Source organism: Hemiscyllium ocellatum, chromosome 20 (genome assembly GCF_020745735.1).
Source record: "Hemiscyllium ocellatum isolate sHemOce1 chromosome 20, sHemOce1.pat.X.cur, whole genome shotgun sequence".
Lineage (NCBI taxonomy): Eukaryota > Metazoa > Chordata > Chondrichthyes > Orectolobiformes > Hemiscylliidae > Hemiscyllium > Hemiscyllium ocellatum.
Genome location: NC_083420.1, coordinates 7,476,449 through 7,490,997, shown reverse-complemented (window position 1 = coordinate 7,490,997; position 14,549 = coordinate 7,476,449). Strand labels below are relative to the sequence as shown.

Sequence of the window (14,549 nt, the reverse complement as noted above, 5' to 3'; positions counted from 1 at the left end):
TTTGATTTCAAATAAACGTGTTGTCGTGTAACTTCTGACCTTGCCCACCACAGCCCAACACCAGCACATCCAAATCACGGACAATGTAAAGTTGAACATTTTAGATTACAACCTCGGAATGTTCCAAAGTGTTTTACGACTAATGAAACACATTTGAATTGTAGTCAATGCTATAAATGTAAGAAATATGGAAGATTCAATTTGGACAAAGTAAGTTGCAGTTAGCAGCAATGCGATCATGACTAAATCATGTTTCAAATGTAGGTCAAGGTATAGATATTGGATAGAACATATGGGTAAACTCCATTGCTCTTCTTCAAAGTATTTCTCTGGGATATTTTAGGCTTACCTGCAGGAGCAGCTGGGGAGCATGCTTAACCTCTCATCTGAAAACTGGCAATACTTACAACAGTGTAACATCCTCCTCAGCGCAACACTGGAGTGTCTGCCTGGATCATGTATTGAAGTTTATACAGTGACATTTGAAATGACAGACTTCTTACTCAAAGGTGAGTGTAACTAGCTGAGATAATGGTGGCCCCAACATTCATGAAGCACAAACATTTCAGTTGGATATGTGAGAAAAGTCAAGCCTCAGGATGTGAATATGCAATACAACAGGTGAAAATCAGAATGGAAAAAGAACACAGCAGAGAATACTTTATTTATATTATATATTAAATCAACAGTTGTCACATCTGACAACAGTCATATCATGACGAATTGAAGCTACTGTACTATACTTAAAAATAGGGTAAAATAAATAATACAGCATTTTAGGTAAAACTGCAGAATTTAATTTCTAATTTCTGCGCTCATATAGTGAAAATCACATGAACTAAAATGTTTGGATTCACATAATGTTCCCCCCTTTACTTTCATGTGAATTTGCTTCTAATGGTCTCTGTTCAAATCACAGGATGAAATCTATTACTAGCTATATTGCAGTGAACAACATGCAAGTTCAAGGGCAGCTGGAGAAATATAGGAAGATTCTGCATGTAGGTTTGCTCCCGGAGCTGGAAGGCTCATTTTCAGACGTTTTACCACCATACTAGGTAACATCTTCAGTGAGCCTTCAGATGAAGCCCTTGTGGTGTAGTTCGCTTTCTATTTATATGTTTGGGTTTCCTTGGGTTAGTAATGTAATTTCCTGTGGTGACATCATTTCCTATGGTGATGTAATTTCCTGATTTCTCCCCCTCAGGGGTGGTAAATGGGATCCGAGTCAATGTGTTTGGTGATAGAGTGCCGGTTGAAATGCTATGCTTCTGGGAGTTCTTATGCATGTCTCTGGCTTGCCCTAGGATGTTGTCCCAGTTGAAGTGGTGTTCTTCTTCATCCATACGTAAGGATACTAGTGAGAGTGGGTTTGAAACGTTTCATGGCAAACCTCTAAACAAAATCTAATATTCGTTAAGTGTCTCTTTACTGGTAAACGTAGAAGAGAAAAGGCTATTATTTGAGTCAAACAGGTGTTGCATCTATTCTATGTTTATTTATCTATTCAATTTATCTTTAGATTGCCCAAGTCTTGAAGACAGAGCTGAGGAACATTCAAATCAGTCCAAAGTTTCATATGTTTGTACAATATACAAAACAGAGAGGTATTTACCCAAAGACCACTGTAGTGGCAATTCAACAAAAAAAACCTGAAAAACTGGTCTGGATAATCAAAAAAAATCTTAAAATGCTTAAGCATTACACACACAAAGATTTTGTTCTACATTATATAAGCAAAACTACTAAGTTCATCAAAATTAGCATACTTAATGCCAGTAAATACTAAAATAATTTCCCTATCTTAAATTGGAACTAAACAAAACTCAGTATCATGTAAATTCACTGAAGCCATTAGATTGTTAAAATAATTTTATTAAGCTCATACATTGTTCTCAGAACAAAGGCTGTACACTAGAAACAAGGCTGTACAATATAATTATCAATGCTGATGAAGACAATACAGCTTCATTGATCTTTACACACAGTGCCAAACATTTCACATGTTCAAGTCTTACAGGAGACGGTCATTTCTTCATTTTCATATCTGCTTCAATAGCACAGCGACGTCCTCTTGTACCACCATCCTAATGGAAAGAACAATTACTCTTTTTCACTGCCTATTGGGAAATAATTAAGCATGTATAGTCGCAGAAGTTATCAGACATTTCAGAACACTACATTTTGTCAGACAGACTGCACATGCGTTGGTAAAATAAATTGTCATAAAAATGAATTGGTACAAATAGTTTGCATCAAGTTATACTCTGCAGTACATGATGCAAAAAATATGGTATTCTATATTTGGAAATAAAGGCCAAAATATGTTTATAGAACAAAGATTCATGCACAGTATTACAGTAATAGCTCTGGAAAGAAGAATGGAAATGAAGACAGTGTTGAAATTAATTAATACAAGGCAGACAATCATGATGAATAGACTGAAAGCTAATAACTTAAGCAGTACAAAAACATGAAAAATATTGGGAAACTCTTGTTGAAGAATCAACATCAAATAACAGTGAGAAACATCCTTGATACACAAAGCATTCCGAATGCCTAGCATCAATACATTCTATTTTCATTTCAAAGAAATCCAAACTGAATGCATTCCACTTACCTGGTAGCAGTAATTAACTGCTTTGTAGACATCGTTAACAGTATTTGTCATCAGCTGATTGCACAGCGTTTACTGTTGATGGCTGAAATACATGGGGAAACTAGAAATGTCAACATAGGACAGCTTTTAAAGATACATCCCATTAATTGTTTTTGCAAAGCATATTTGAAAATCAATGATTGAATTAAGTAGAAGTTTGTGTATGAATTACCATTGTGCAATTGGTGAAATAAAAATAAATTTAGAACAGACAAAACTCGTAGATTTCCATGTATTTCAGCCATCATTGTGACATGAGCTGATGACAAAAAACCTCTCCAAAGTAGTTAACTTCTGCAACCAAGTAAGAGGAAAGTACCCACTCTGAAACTTCTGTGTAGACGAAATGATAAAAATGAATTAGTGCTAGGAACTAAGCATTGGAGTTGTGCTCTGAATATTTAAGTAAAAAAAATTGGAAACCAAAGTTTTTATTTGACACTGAATCAGTAACCATTAGAATCTAGAAAAAACGAACATATTAGCAATAACTTCAGTGTGAGTGATTATTTTGCTTAATTGAAATATTTCTTCTGTACACAGGCTTAAGCCATTAGTTGTAAAGATGTGTTAAATGTGTAGGATTGAAATATGTTCAAATAGTGTCACAAGTACACTTGGAAAATGTGGAGCTTTCTGGAGAAAAATCCAGGATGATAAATCATTCTGTTTAAAACAGACCTTTATACAAAATACAACACAACACATAACAATATGGCTCAAACTTGGATTTTAAGATTGTTGGACTTTAACCACAAAATAGGGCTCCTGAATCTAATACTATTTGCTTGACCAACTAGTAAAAAGAACTTTCCAAATGTTAACAAACCTTTTGAATAGTCAGATGTCTTTATTGGGGTAGGCAGCATTGAAATCGATTTAAAGATTAATTTGCATGACTCACTCATTCCTGGATGAAAATGTGTTGCTGGTTAAAGCACAGCAGGTTAGGCAGCATCCAAGGAATAGGAAATTTGACATTTCGGGCATAAGCCCTTCATCAGCCCTCACTCATTCCTGGAGCCAAACTTCTCCACAGTCCCAAGTACAGTAATCCCAAAAACACTAGATTACTTACATAAATAAGCATTTACTATTTTACAAACTATCTTCATGTATTTATTTAATTTATTTTACTCAATTCTAGAAATCATCAGGTAAGGTGAAGTACGAACAGAAAGGTTCAAATCCTCTCAATCGATTAGATGGAAAGATATTGCTTGATAGTATTAACACCTCAATCAAGATAAAAGACAAAATAACTTCATTAAAACATTCAGAGAATTTTAAATTATTAACTAGTCTATTTTTTCTTCCCAGCTGCCTGAGACATGGCAGCACAGCAATGATCAAAATTTTACATACACAAAGAAATTCTAAGGGTGAAATAAAATGAAATGATAATTTGTTTTCATCCACTGATTCACAGGAGGTTGAATGCACTGGGGAGTGACCTGCACTGCCTACACAGTCTGTCCAAAATATGAAACAGAACTTTGCAAATTACACCACTGCTCTTCTCATATTACCAGAAAGCTTTCAATGTATCAATGCAAAACCATATGTTTAAAGTTATGTTCTGGATATAAGGACGAAGGTGGGTTAAGCAGCATTCTCATCTGCACTTATCTAGTGTATTTCTATGAATGGTCAGAAGGGATTATGTTGATTTAAGGAGGTCCAACTATGCTCAATAGAGAGATGAATTGATGATCTAAATTAAAATAAATGGGTTTAATTTTATAATCATTATAGATTTGAGGTTGTAAGAATGGAAATTGAATATTCAGAGATAATAGATTTTGAAATAATCATTAGAAAGGAAAATGAGGTTGAATAGCCCTTTTTAAAGAATGAAACTGATAAAGAAGTGAGAAATGATCTTGACTTTAACGATCATGATATTGAATCAATTTGAGCAGAGATAAAACTAACAAGGGAAATAAGTTACTGTTGGGCATAAACAGTAGCCATACTGAAGGGTAAAGTATAAATCAAGAAAGAATGGAGGCTTGTAAGAAAGATTCTGTAATTATTGTGAATTTAGTTTCCATATAGACTGAACAAAGTGGCAAACATAGCCTTCAGGACATGTTAATTGGCTGCATTCAGATTAATATGCTGTGGAACCAATCAGGGAACAGACTACTTGAGATGTTGCAATGTGTTAAGGAAAAATTAATGATCAAATTTCACATTCAGTTTGGGGCTAGAAATTTGGGTTTGATTCTATTGTTGTAAACTTAAATAAAGTCAAGTACAAAGTTGTGAAGACATAACTAACTAGTCATTCCTCCTAATCAGCGAGGGTGATGCTCTTGAGAACTCCCATGAATAATGAATTTGAGAGTGCGGAGATTGTTCAAAAAAAAGTTAAAATTGTGGATATGCGATTTCTGCCTGTGGATTTTGGTTTTTGTTGTTACTTGGTTTCTTGGCACAGATAGGGCAAATTCACGATTCATGATTCCATGGATACTGAAGATTTATTGTAATTAGCTAACATGAATTGGGAAAATAGATGAAAAAGATAAGCAGTAGCACATATTTAAAGAGATATTTGATCATTCTCAACAAAGACACATTCTATGGAAAAAGTAAAAAAAGACTCTATATGTGGTTGGCCATAATAATTTAGGATGATATCAAATTGAAAGAAAAGTAATTCAATGCTGCAAAGGTTAATATACACCAGAAGATTCGGGGATTTTGAGCAACCAAAAGAAGCTTTTTTAAAAAGAGGAAAAATTGAAATAAACCAGCAACAGAAAAGGAAGCTTGCAACTAAAGTAAATGTTGGTCTTTTACAGGATGAAACTAAATAATTAATACTGAGAATCGGTAAAGGCTTGGAAGTATTTATTGCGTCTTCTTCCAATGAAGGCAATGTAAAGTATCTCAATAACACGGACAACATCAAGAGCAAAGAAAGGGAAGAAATTCAAATAATGTTCACTTGAGGAAAAAGAGCTCAGCAAAATAATGAGACTAAATGTCGATGACTTCCCTGGCCCTAATGGCCTATATCCTTAATCCCAGCAAGAAGGGATCTCTTGAAAGTGTTTCTAGTGTTAATGAATGTGCTGGCTCTACTTCTCTAAAATTCTTGAGATTCTGGAGAAGCCCCAGTGAATATGAATATTGCAAATGTCTCTTTTCATGGAAGGATGGAATCAGAAAGCAGGTGACTGTAGGATAGTTATCTGAACACTTGTCAATGATGAAATTCTGGATTTCATTATAAATCAGGCAATAGCTGGGTATTTATACAATCATAAAGGAATCAGAAACAATATGGCTTTACGAAAGGGTAACAGTGTTTGATGGACTTATTGGAGCTCTTTGACGATGTTAAAGGGTGGGTTGGATAAACTAAGAATCAGAAGATGTAGACTATTTGGACTTCTGAAAGGCATTCAACAAGGTGTCATATAGAAAATTATTGCAACAAAAGTTTGTCACATTGGGGTTCAAATATTGGCAGAAATAAATTTAGCTGATAGACTATCTGAAGACAGACAGTAGAAACAAGTGGGTAATTTTCATGCTGCCACAACTTACAGCATATAGGGACAGCATATATTATAGCCAAATTTGCTGATGATATGAAGCTAGTGCTAACGGATATGCAAAAGACTAGGTGAGTTAGCAAAAATTTGGTAAATGGGAGTATAATGTCAGAAAATGGAAGGCTACTAACTTTGATAAGAAGAATAGAAAATATATTATTTAAAAGAAGAGTGACTACAAATTGCCTTGATATAGAGGGATTTGCGTATACTTGCGCACGAAATATTAGAACTTAACATATAGGCACAGCAAGTAATTATAAGGCAAATAAAACCTAAGACAAAAGAGGAATATGAAGCTATTCCACCCACCAAGTCTGCTCTGTCACTTAATCATGGCTGATGTGTTTCTCAACGCCACTCTCCTACCTTCTCCCCATAACTCTTGATCCCCTTGCCAATCAAGAACGTACCTATCTCTGTCTTAAATACATCAATGACTTGGCCCCCACAGCCCTCCATGGCAATGAGTTGTACAATCAAACCACCATCTAGCTGAGAGAAATTCTCATCTCAGTTCTAAAGGGTCAACCCTTCACTGAGGTTGTGTCCTCATGTCCTAGTTTCTCCTACTTATGGAAACATCTTTTTCATATCCACTCTATCTAGGCCTTCCAGTACCCTGCAAGTTTCAATGAGATCCCCTCTCATCCTTCTAAACTGCATCAATTATAGACTCAGTCCTCGACTGCTCCTCAGTTGAAAAGCCTCCAACCACCTTTCTATGATCTGCAAACGTAGCAGCAATGCCCTCAAATCCTTTGTTCAGATCATTAAGATATAATATGAATAGTCATGGTTCCAGTATGGACTCCTGCAGTCCACAAGGCACCAACTTCCAAATAAGACATACCCCTTCATCCCAAGTTTCTGCCTTCTGCCAGTCAGCCAATCTATTCATGCCAGTTAACTTGCCCTGAACAACATGGACTCTTATCTTTTATAGCAGCCTTTAATGCAGCATCTTGTCAAAGGCTTCCTAAAATTCAAAAGATCATGTCCGCTGGCCCTCCTTTGTCTAACTTGCTCGGTAATGAAGTATTGGACTCCAAAATAAAGGGACTGCAGTATAATTAGGAAAGTCTTGCGACAGCTAAACATGCGATTAGTGAGCTCACAATTTGAATACTGTATAAAATTGCATTCTCATTAAAGAAGATAATATTTGTACTGGGGGCAGTTCAAAGAAAGTTTACTATGTTGATTCCTTGGATCAAGATGTTATACCTTATGAGGAAATGTTGAGCAAGTGAGGTCTAAACTTATTTAGAAAAATTAGATATGATCTTATCAAGGGAAACTACCATTACATAATTTCAGAATAAGTGGTCGCTCATTTAAGGTGAAGACGAGGAGGAATTTCTTTTCTGCATCTTGTGAATCTTTGGAATACTCTTGCCCAAGGAGCTGAGGCGGCCCAGTCTTTGAGTATACTCAAGGCCAATATAGGTAGATTCTAGAACTAAGTGGGGAGTTAAGGGTAACAAGGCCACAAAAGGAAGTTAAGGCCAATTATAAATCCTTACTGAATGATGAGCCTAGATAGGCTGGGATTTTTTTCATAAGAACATAGGAGATTGAGGGGTGTTCTTGTTGAGATTTATAAAATCATGCAGGGCATAGTTAAGGTGAATAGCAAGGGTCCTTTCTCTAGGGTGGGGAGTTCGAACCTAGGGGGCATATTTTTAAGGTGAGAGGAGAAAGATTTGAAAAGGACAAGGGGCAACCTTTTTACACAGAGCGTGGTTCGTGCATGTGGAATGAACTGCCAGAGGACGTGGTGGATGCAGGTACAGTTGCAACATTTAAAAGATGTTTGGATAAGTACATTAAAAGGAAAGGTTTGGAGGGACATGGACCAAATGTCGGCAAGTGGAATAGTTTAGTTTTGGAACATGGTCGGTGTGGACTAGTTGGACCAAAGGATCTGTTTCCGTGCTGTATGGTTCTATGACTATGACAAAGGCGGCTCAAATGACCATATGACCTACTACTGCTGCTATATTCTTGTCAACAGATCAGAAATTAAATTTATAAAGAAAATGCACAACTAAACTAAAAACTCACATTTTCTCACACTATAGTATTAACATTATTATGGTTAATTTGTTATGATTTTCAAACTTTCAGCTGACTCAGCTTTCTCAATATAACATGAATATGCAGTAGAAGAAATGCTTAAACTCTTGGGTCAATCATGATTGAACATACTTGCATAGCCGTAAGGACAAAATCCATAAGCATTTCTTTAATTGTCCAATTGGAACACTATGGAGGTTGAAGTTAAAACATTGTTACAAGTTTCATTTGAAGCCCACACTAAGTAGATTCAGGGAAACAACGCAAGCGATGAAGAGCAGTTTTCAGTTTATATCGGTGCACATTTTGTCTATATTATTACAATCAATATTTTAAAATAAAAAATGGCTTTTTAAAATCAGTAGACAATGGAAAGTGGCAATGATGTCGGTATCTGAAGATTGTGATGGAAAAGCTTATGTATGACATGGTGATGACTGCAGCCTTAAGGAATTTTGTTTGAAAGAAAATCTTAACTATTCAGCATTTATTTACAATGATTAACTAAACTGACTGATATTGAAAACACAAGAGTACTCACAATGAATTTAAAATAAATTACTTAAGAATACTTATAAACACTTGATAAAATGGTATCATTTGTTCAAAGTATCTTGCATGGCAATAAAAACCTCTTGCTATTTAGTCCAATATAAACACAATACAAAGTAGTAAAAACAACTGGAGATCATCATATAAAGCTGTGGCCAGGAACTGGCTGTGTCGCCAGAAGCTAAATAATAGTTTGTACCTCCTGATTTTTGATAATTTCAATGCTGGTGGCCTTGACTCTTTAACAGCATATTTTGTTGCTACTCTATTATTTCATGAAAACCCTTTTCCTTAACCCACACACTGATCAATGCATAATTCAGTTTCAGTAGTAGTATTTCAGACCAGCATTTCTTGGTGGAAAGGGAAGTTGATCCTGTTTAAATAGGAAAATGAAAACCTGCAGAAGTTGCAACAGAGGAAGAAAACCTGCAGCATGTATGTGGTATTGTGGAAATAACCACCTTGCAATACAAGAATCTTTTTAGCCATTTCCCATCCTTTCTTTCTGCAGGGAATTCTATGTGAGAGTGCAATATGCAAGTTAAACCTGTGCTGCAAAGATTGTTTTCCAAAATTATGAACTGAAATATTTTGCAACATTATACAGAAGGTGTCACAGCACAGCACAACAAAGGACAATGCTACTTGGGTGGTACCATTTTACCTAGCAGTCACCACAGGCAAGAAAAGGAATTGTTTTGTTGGGAATGATGCATTGCAAGTCAGGCTTTCCGACTAAGCAACAGCACATGGTTTAAAATACTATTTGAATTATTTTTAAATATCAATAAATCCTGACAGTTCCCTCAAGCAAAAAGAGAATTTAATACAAATCTTTTAAGAAAAAAATTGACTAGCATCCTACAGTGAATGAAGCATTACTTACCTGTTCCTGTTGTAGAGCCCTGTCAGAGTGAAGACAGGCTTCTTGCTGATGTTCCAATTCGCTGGGTGCTGAGCATTTAGATCCCTCACAATTCTAGTAGTGGAGCATGTAGATACCTTAAACTGTCCTTCACAAGATCTAGCAGCTTTTTCTCTTGGTTTACATCTCTCTGGTTTCTTGAAAATCTGAGCTCACAGCATTACAAATGCCTTATTCCCTAGATTTTCTTTTACACGTACAGGCTGCTTTGGTTGAAGTTTCTCTTTATGTTGTTTGATTCCACATCTAAACTGAAAGACTTTTCTCCAGATGGCACCAAACTGATATCAGCTCATTTGACACAATCAGCTACAAACTAGCACTGACTACATTCACACAGGAGCTGTGTAGGTGATTAGTCAAAATATATTTTAATGTGATATTTAAAGAAAAATGAAACAGCAGATATTACTTGAAACTGGGACAATCGCTTCAAAACAATCTTTCACAGAAAAAGTAATTAAGATTTTAAGCAGCTATAAACCACAGCATTTACCACAGTTTGAATGAAATTGTCTGGGTTCACATTCAGGCAGAACATTCACTTCTAAACTCCGATATTTCCTACAGCAAATTATTATTTACAATCTGCATTAAATACTTACAAAGAGAGATAGAAGGAAGGCGGGAGAACCCATGGGGACACTGTCCTGTTAAAGGACAAACAAAGAAAAACACCAAATCAGAGTCAACCGAAATAAAAACAAAAGCAAACCAACTGTACTCCTCTCTTCAGATATCAATCTGGATTTCCAATCAATGGTATGCGAGCAGTCGTGGTTTACCACTTGGTTACAAATCAAAGTCCATATTTAAAGGACAAACTTAAGGGATTCTTGAATCAATTGTAAACTGTTAAGTGGGAGGTAAACCACTATTTCTATAAATGTAACTGAAAGGCAATTATATTTGCTTGATAATATAATTAATGTTACAACAGCACTTCTCCTATGATTTTATTCCTGGGCTAGGATTCTGAAATTTCCCTCCTGACATGACATGTTTATGATTACTGTACACAGATAGGTCAGTTGTAACGGGAATACCTATACCTCTAAGTCAAGAGAACAAGCAAATGTAACTGCTATTATGCTTTCACTGGTTAGACATCTGGCACTGTTTAACAACAAAATTTGTAATAGCTGTATTATATAAGCATGTGTCATACTTTGGACAGGATATATAAAACCCATTCCAAGAGATTAAATCAACTTGAATTTCATTGTGCTGAAAATGTTATACATATTCAAGGCCACTATAGTGACTCCAGTGACAGAACCCAATACTTCCAACTGTCTGAACAATGACACAGAAAAGTAGGCAATGTCTTGTATGGATGCTATCACTTACCAGAACTTCAGTAACAGTCAATTCTGTGAATACCAGAACAAGTTATTGTCTTCAACTTGACTTGAGAATTCAAAGGTGGCCTTAAAGGGATATCCCCCAAAGGCTAACTGTTTTGCTGTCACTTTAAGTACTACAATGTTTCTCTAAACAGTCAGCAAGCAACAGCAAAAGCAGTTCATATGAAGGGATTAATTTTCATCAGCAAGTTTGGGAAGAACGCCCGGTAATAATGTAAATACTATGTGAAGTCAAAAGGCAAACTTACTATACTCTCAACATCATCCCTGAAAGAGATCACTCAAAATTGAAGCATGGATGACGCACTGTTTGTACTTTACTGTGGTAATAGTTTAAATTGGAAGCAGTGTAAAATATTTATTGAACTGTGGTTGACAGGAAATGTAAAGGACTCCCAAAAGAAATTAGTTTCTTTCAGTATCTTTTCAGTTTTGGTGACTAGATTTTATGTTTGTCACCATTTCTTCCTCTGACACCTTACAAAATCTAAAAAAAATTAACAATATTAATTACTTCTAGTTTATAACATCCAACTGTTTTTTTCCAGTTTATACTTTCATTTAAATTATTCTGATTTCTTTTGCCAGAAAGTCTTACCACTCTCCCCTAAAAGTAGTTTGTCTCAATATTACTGTTGGATTATGCCCTAATATAAATCTCATCACATAAACAGCATATGAGCCAGGTGACAAAACTTGAGTTGCCTCAGCCTGGGCAATGAGTCAGAGTAAGCATTTCAACATTGGGTTCATCACAGCTGAAATGACACTATTTTAATCACACATCTACAAGTCTACTTTCAACATAATCATCTACAGGTGATCACAAAAAGGCCCATTTTTCATCCACTCCAGCCCTACTCTTACTTCACCAACTGTCATACTTCAATGTAACCTTAGTGGCATAGCTTGAAAACAATTGGACCAAAGGCACAACTTAGGAACTTTCTGATGTGTTTAAGTTAATGCCTTGATACATATTCTCTTGGTGGGCAGGAAAAAGGATGAATTTATACTAGCCCAAAAAATTACTTTAAGTTCCCTTCTCCTTTCATAGGACAGTTCAGCACAGTACAGGCGCTTCAGTCCTTGACGTTTTACCAACCTTTTATCCCACTCTAAGATCAAACTAACCTACATACCCTACATTTTACTATCATCCATGTGCTTACCCACAACTCGCTTAATGTTCCTAATGTATCTGACTCTAACACCACGGCTGGCAGTTCAATTCACGCACCCACCACTCTGAGTAAAGAACCTACCTCTGATATCTCCCCTAAAACTTCCTCCAATCACCTTAAAATTATGCTGCTTCGTGACAGCCATTTCCGCCCTTGGAAATAGTCTCTGGCTATCCACTCTAACTATGCCTCTCATCATCTTGTACACTTCAATCAAGTCACCTGTCATCCTCCTCTGCTCCAATGAGAAAAGCCCTAGCTCGCTCAACCTTTCTGCACAAGACTTGACCTCCAGTTCAGGCAGCATCTTGGAAAATCTCCTCTGCACCCTCTCTAAAGCTTCCACATCCTTCCTATAAAGAGGCTCAATTATGAGCTCAATTCTATAATTGACTCTATAATTATGTCTCAATTCTTGTTATTCGGAGAATCCTACAACAAATTCATCATTACCAGCCAACAATTTTTATATCCAACTTGCACATAAAATGTAATTTTAAAATTATATCACAAGTACTTTGTTATATATAAATAACAGCATGGACGATATTAACAAGAGTTTGGGGTACTTTTGAAATCAGGCTCATGTAGTTACATTCAAATCTTAATATTAAATAAAAATGTCAGTAATACAGTAGTCTCCCCAATGAATGTGCGGTATTCTGAAGAAGGGTCACTGGACTCAAAATATTAACTCTGTTTCCTCTCCACAGTTGTTAGATTTGCTGAGTTTCTCAATTTTTCTTTTAGTTTCAGTGAGTGAGGGGTGCCGGTAACATGAATCCACAGGTTGCACAGAAATAGTCATAGTGGGAGAAAACGTGTTGGTAACACAAGATGAACGTTAAATGTGAGCGGCCAGAACCATTTGAAAAAAAGGCAAGGGAGAGAGGCATGATCAGACAATCTGATCCCAGAATGAAGAAATCTACTCTCCTGATAAATCAGTCACTTAGCCTTGATAAAGTTTTCAAGAAGTTACAATTGTGACTTTCCCTTTTAAATTCCAGACTCTCTTGTTGTGGGAGAACTGCCATGTGCAATAGGAAGGTGCCTTTACGATTGCAGCGTGTCTGAGTACCGGATAAAGGAGTCTGTAACACTATCATTATGAGATCTACTCTGAACAAAGCAGAGTTATTAAACTTTCACCAAAAATGCTACTGCTATTTTTTTTTGATTATGGCTCTTAAAAATAACAGAAGTGATTAGGTCAATTTGTACTTATGGTTGCTGGAAAACTGCCCATTAAAATCAGCCAATAAAAATCTGTGTAAATTTATTCCCAGTGCTACATCAGAATGCCATACGTGTTAACAAATTGTTACTTATGTTAGGAACTGTTTTCTGACAGGAAATGACAAACACAATACTCCATAAGTCAAAACAATGTCGGATAATTGTAAAGTACTTCCCTGGAGCAATAAATTATATTCAATTTCTCCTCCATATACAAAAGGAAAGTAAAAAGTAAGATCAAGTTTAATTTTGAACCAATGTTATCTTGACAAGATGATATATAGCTTCTGATTTAGTCCAGGATTTCTTAATGAAAGTTCAAATGCAATATCTGTCATGTAAGAGCCATTTTTAAACAAATAGATTTAACTGTTAAAGAGTAAACTAATCAATCATGGTTCTGACTCTCCATTTGTGCTGCAGATATACACTGACCTTCTCTGCAGAATCCTGCTTTCGAGTTGAGTCACGCCCACGCAAGCTCTTAGCACTGATTCCGGACTCGGACGTTTGCATTATTAACTGTGTGGCTAGGAATTGCTAAGAGTGGTAGAGAAAAAAACATATTAGGGGACCATTCTAAACCAGAACGGGTTCAATATCGAACAAAATTCCAATCATTTAAAATAAGTTTCCTCCACCAAAGGAAGGCAAGGGATTTTTAGTGTTCTTGCCTCTCCTACTCTTGCTACCTAAATCACAATCAAGGATTATTTAGGAACTTATTTACAAAGATTTTCCATCTGAATAATTGCCTGGCGAAATAATTAGATTAGAGGATTAGCTGAAATTGGCTAAGTAATATAGACAACAAGTGAGGTATTATGGCCAAAACCTAACTTTATGGATGCAAACATTTGGAATCTATTCATGCGTGGGATTTGAGTATCGCTGGCTGGAACAGTATTTATTCTCCAACCATAACTGCAAGGAAGGTGGTGGTGACGAATTTTAGAAGTGCTGCAGTTTATG

At 36.0% G+C, this 14,549-nt stretch overlaps 1 protein-coding gene across 4 annotated transcripts in view; it reads right to left on the bottom strand.

Moving 5' to 3' along the window:
- Positions 1-1,854: 1,854 nt before the first annotated feature.
- Positions 1,855-14,549, bottom strand: part of LOC132825122 (bromodomain-containing protein 8-like) — a 57,842-nt gene continuing 45,147 nt past the window's right edge. For all 4 annotated transcript variants that reach the window (XM_060840120.1, XM_060840119.1, XM_060840117.1 and 1 more), the window contains 3 exons: positions 14,013-14,117; positions 10,393-10,437; positions 1,855-2,087 (listed from right to left, as the gene is read on the bottom strand). In XM_060840120.1, coding sequence (XP_060696103.1) covers positions 2,028-2,087; positions 10,393-10,437; positions 14,013-14,117 — 210 coding nt within the window. In that variant the 3' untranslated portion in view covers positions 1,855-2,027. The remainder of the gene's footprint in view (positions 2,088-10,392; positions 10,438-14,012; positions 14,118-14,549) is intronic.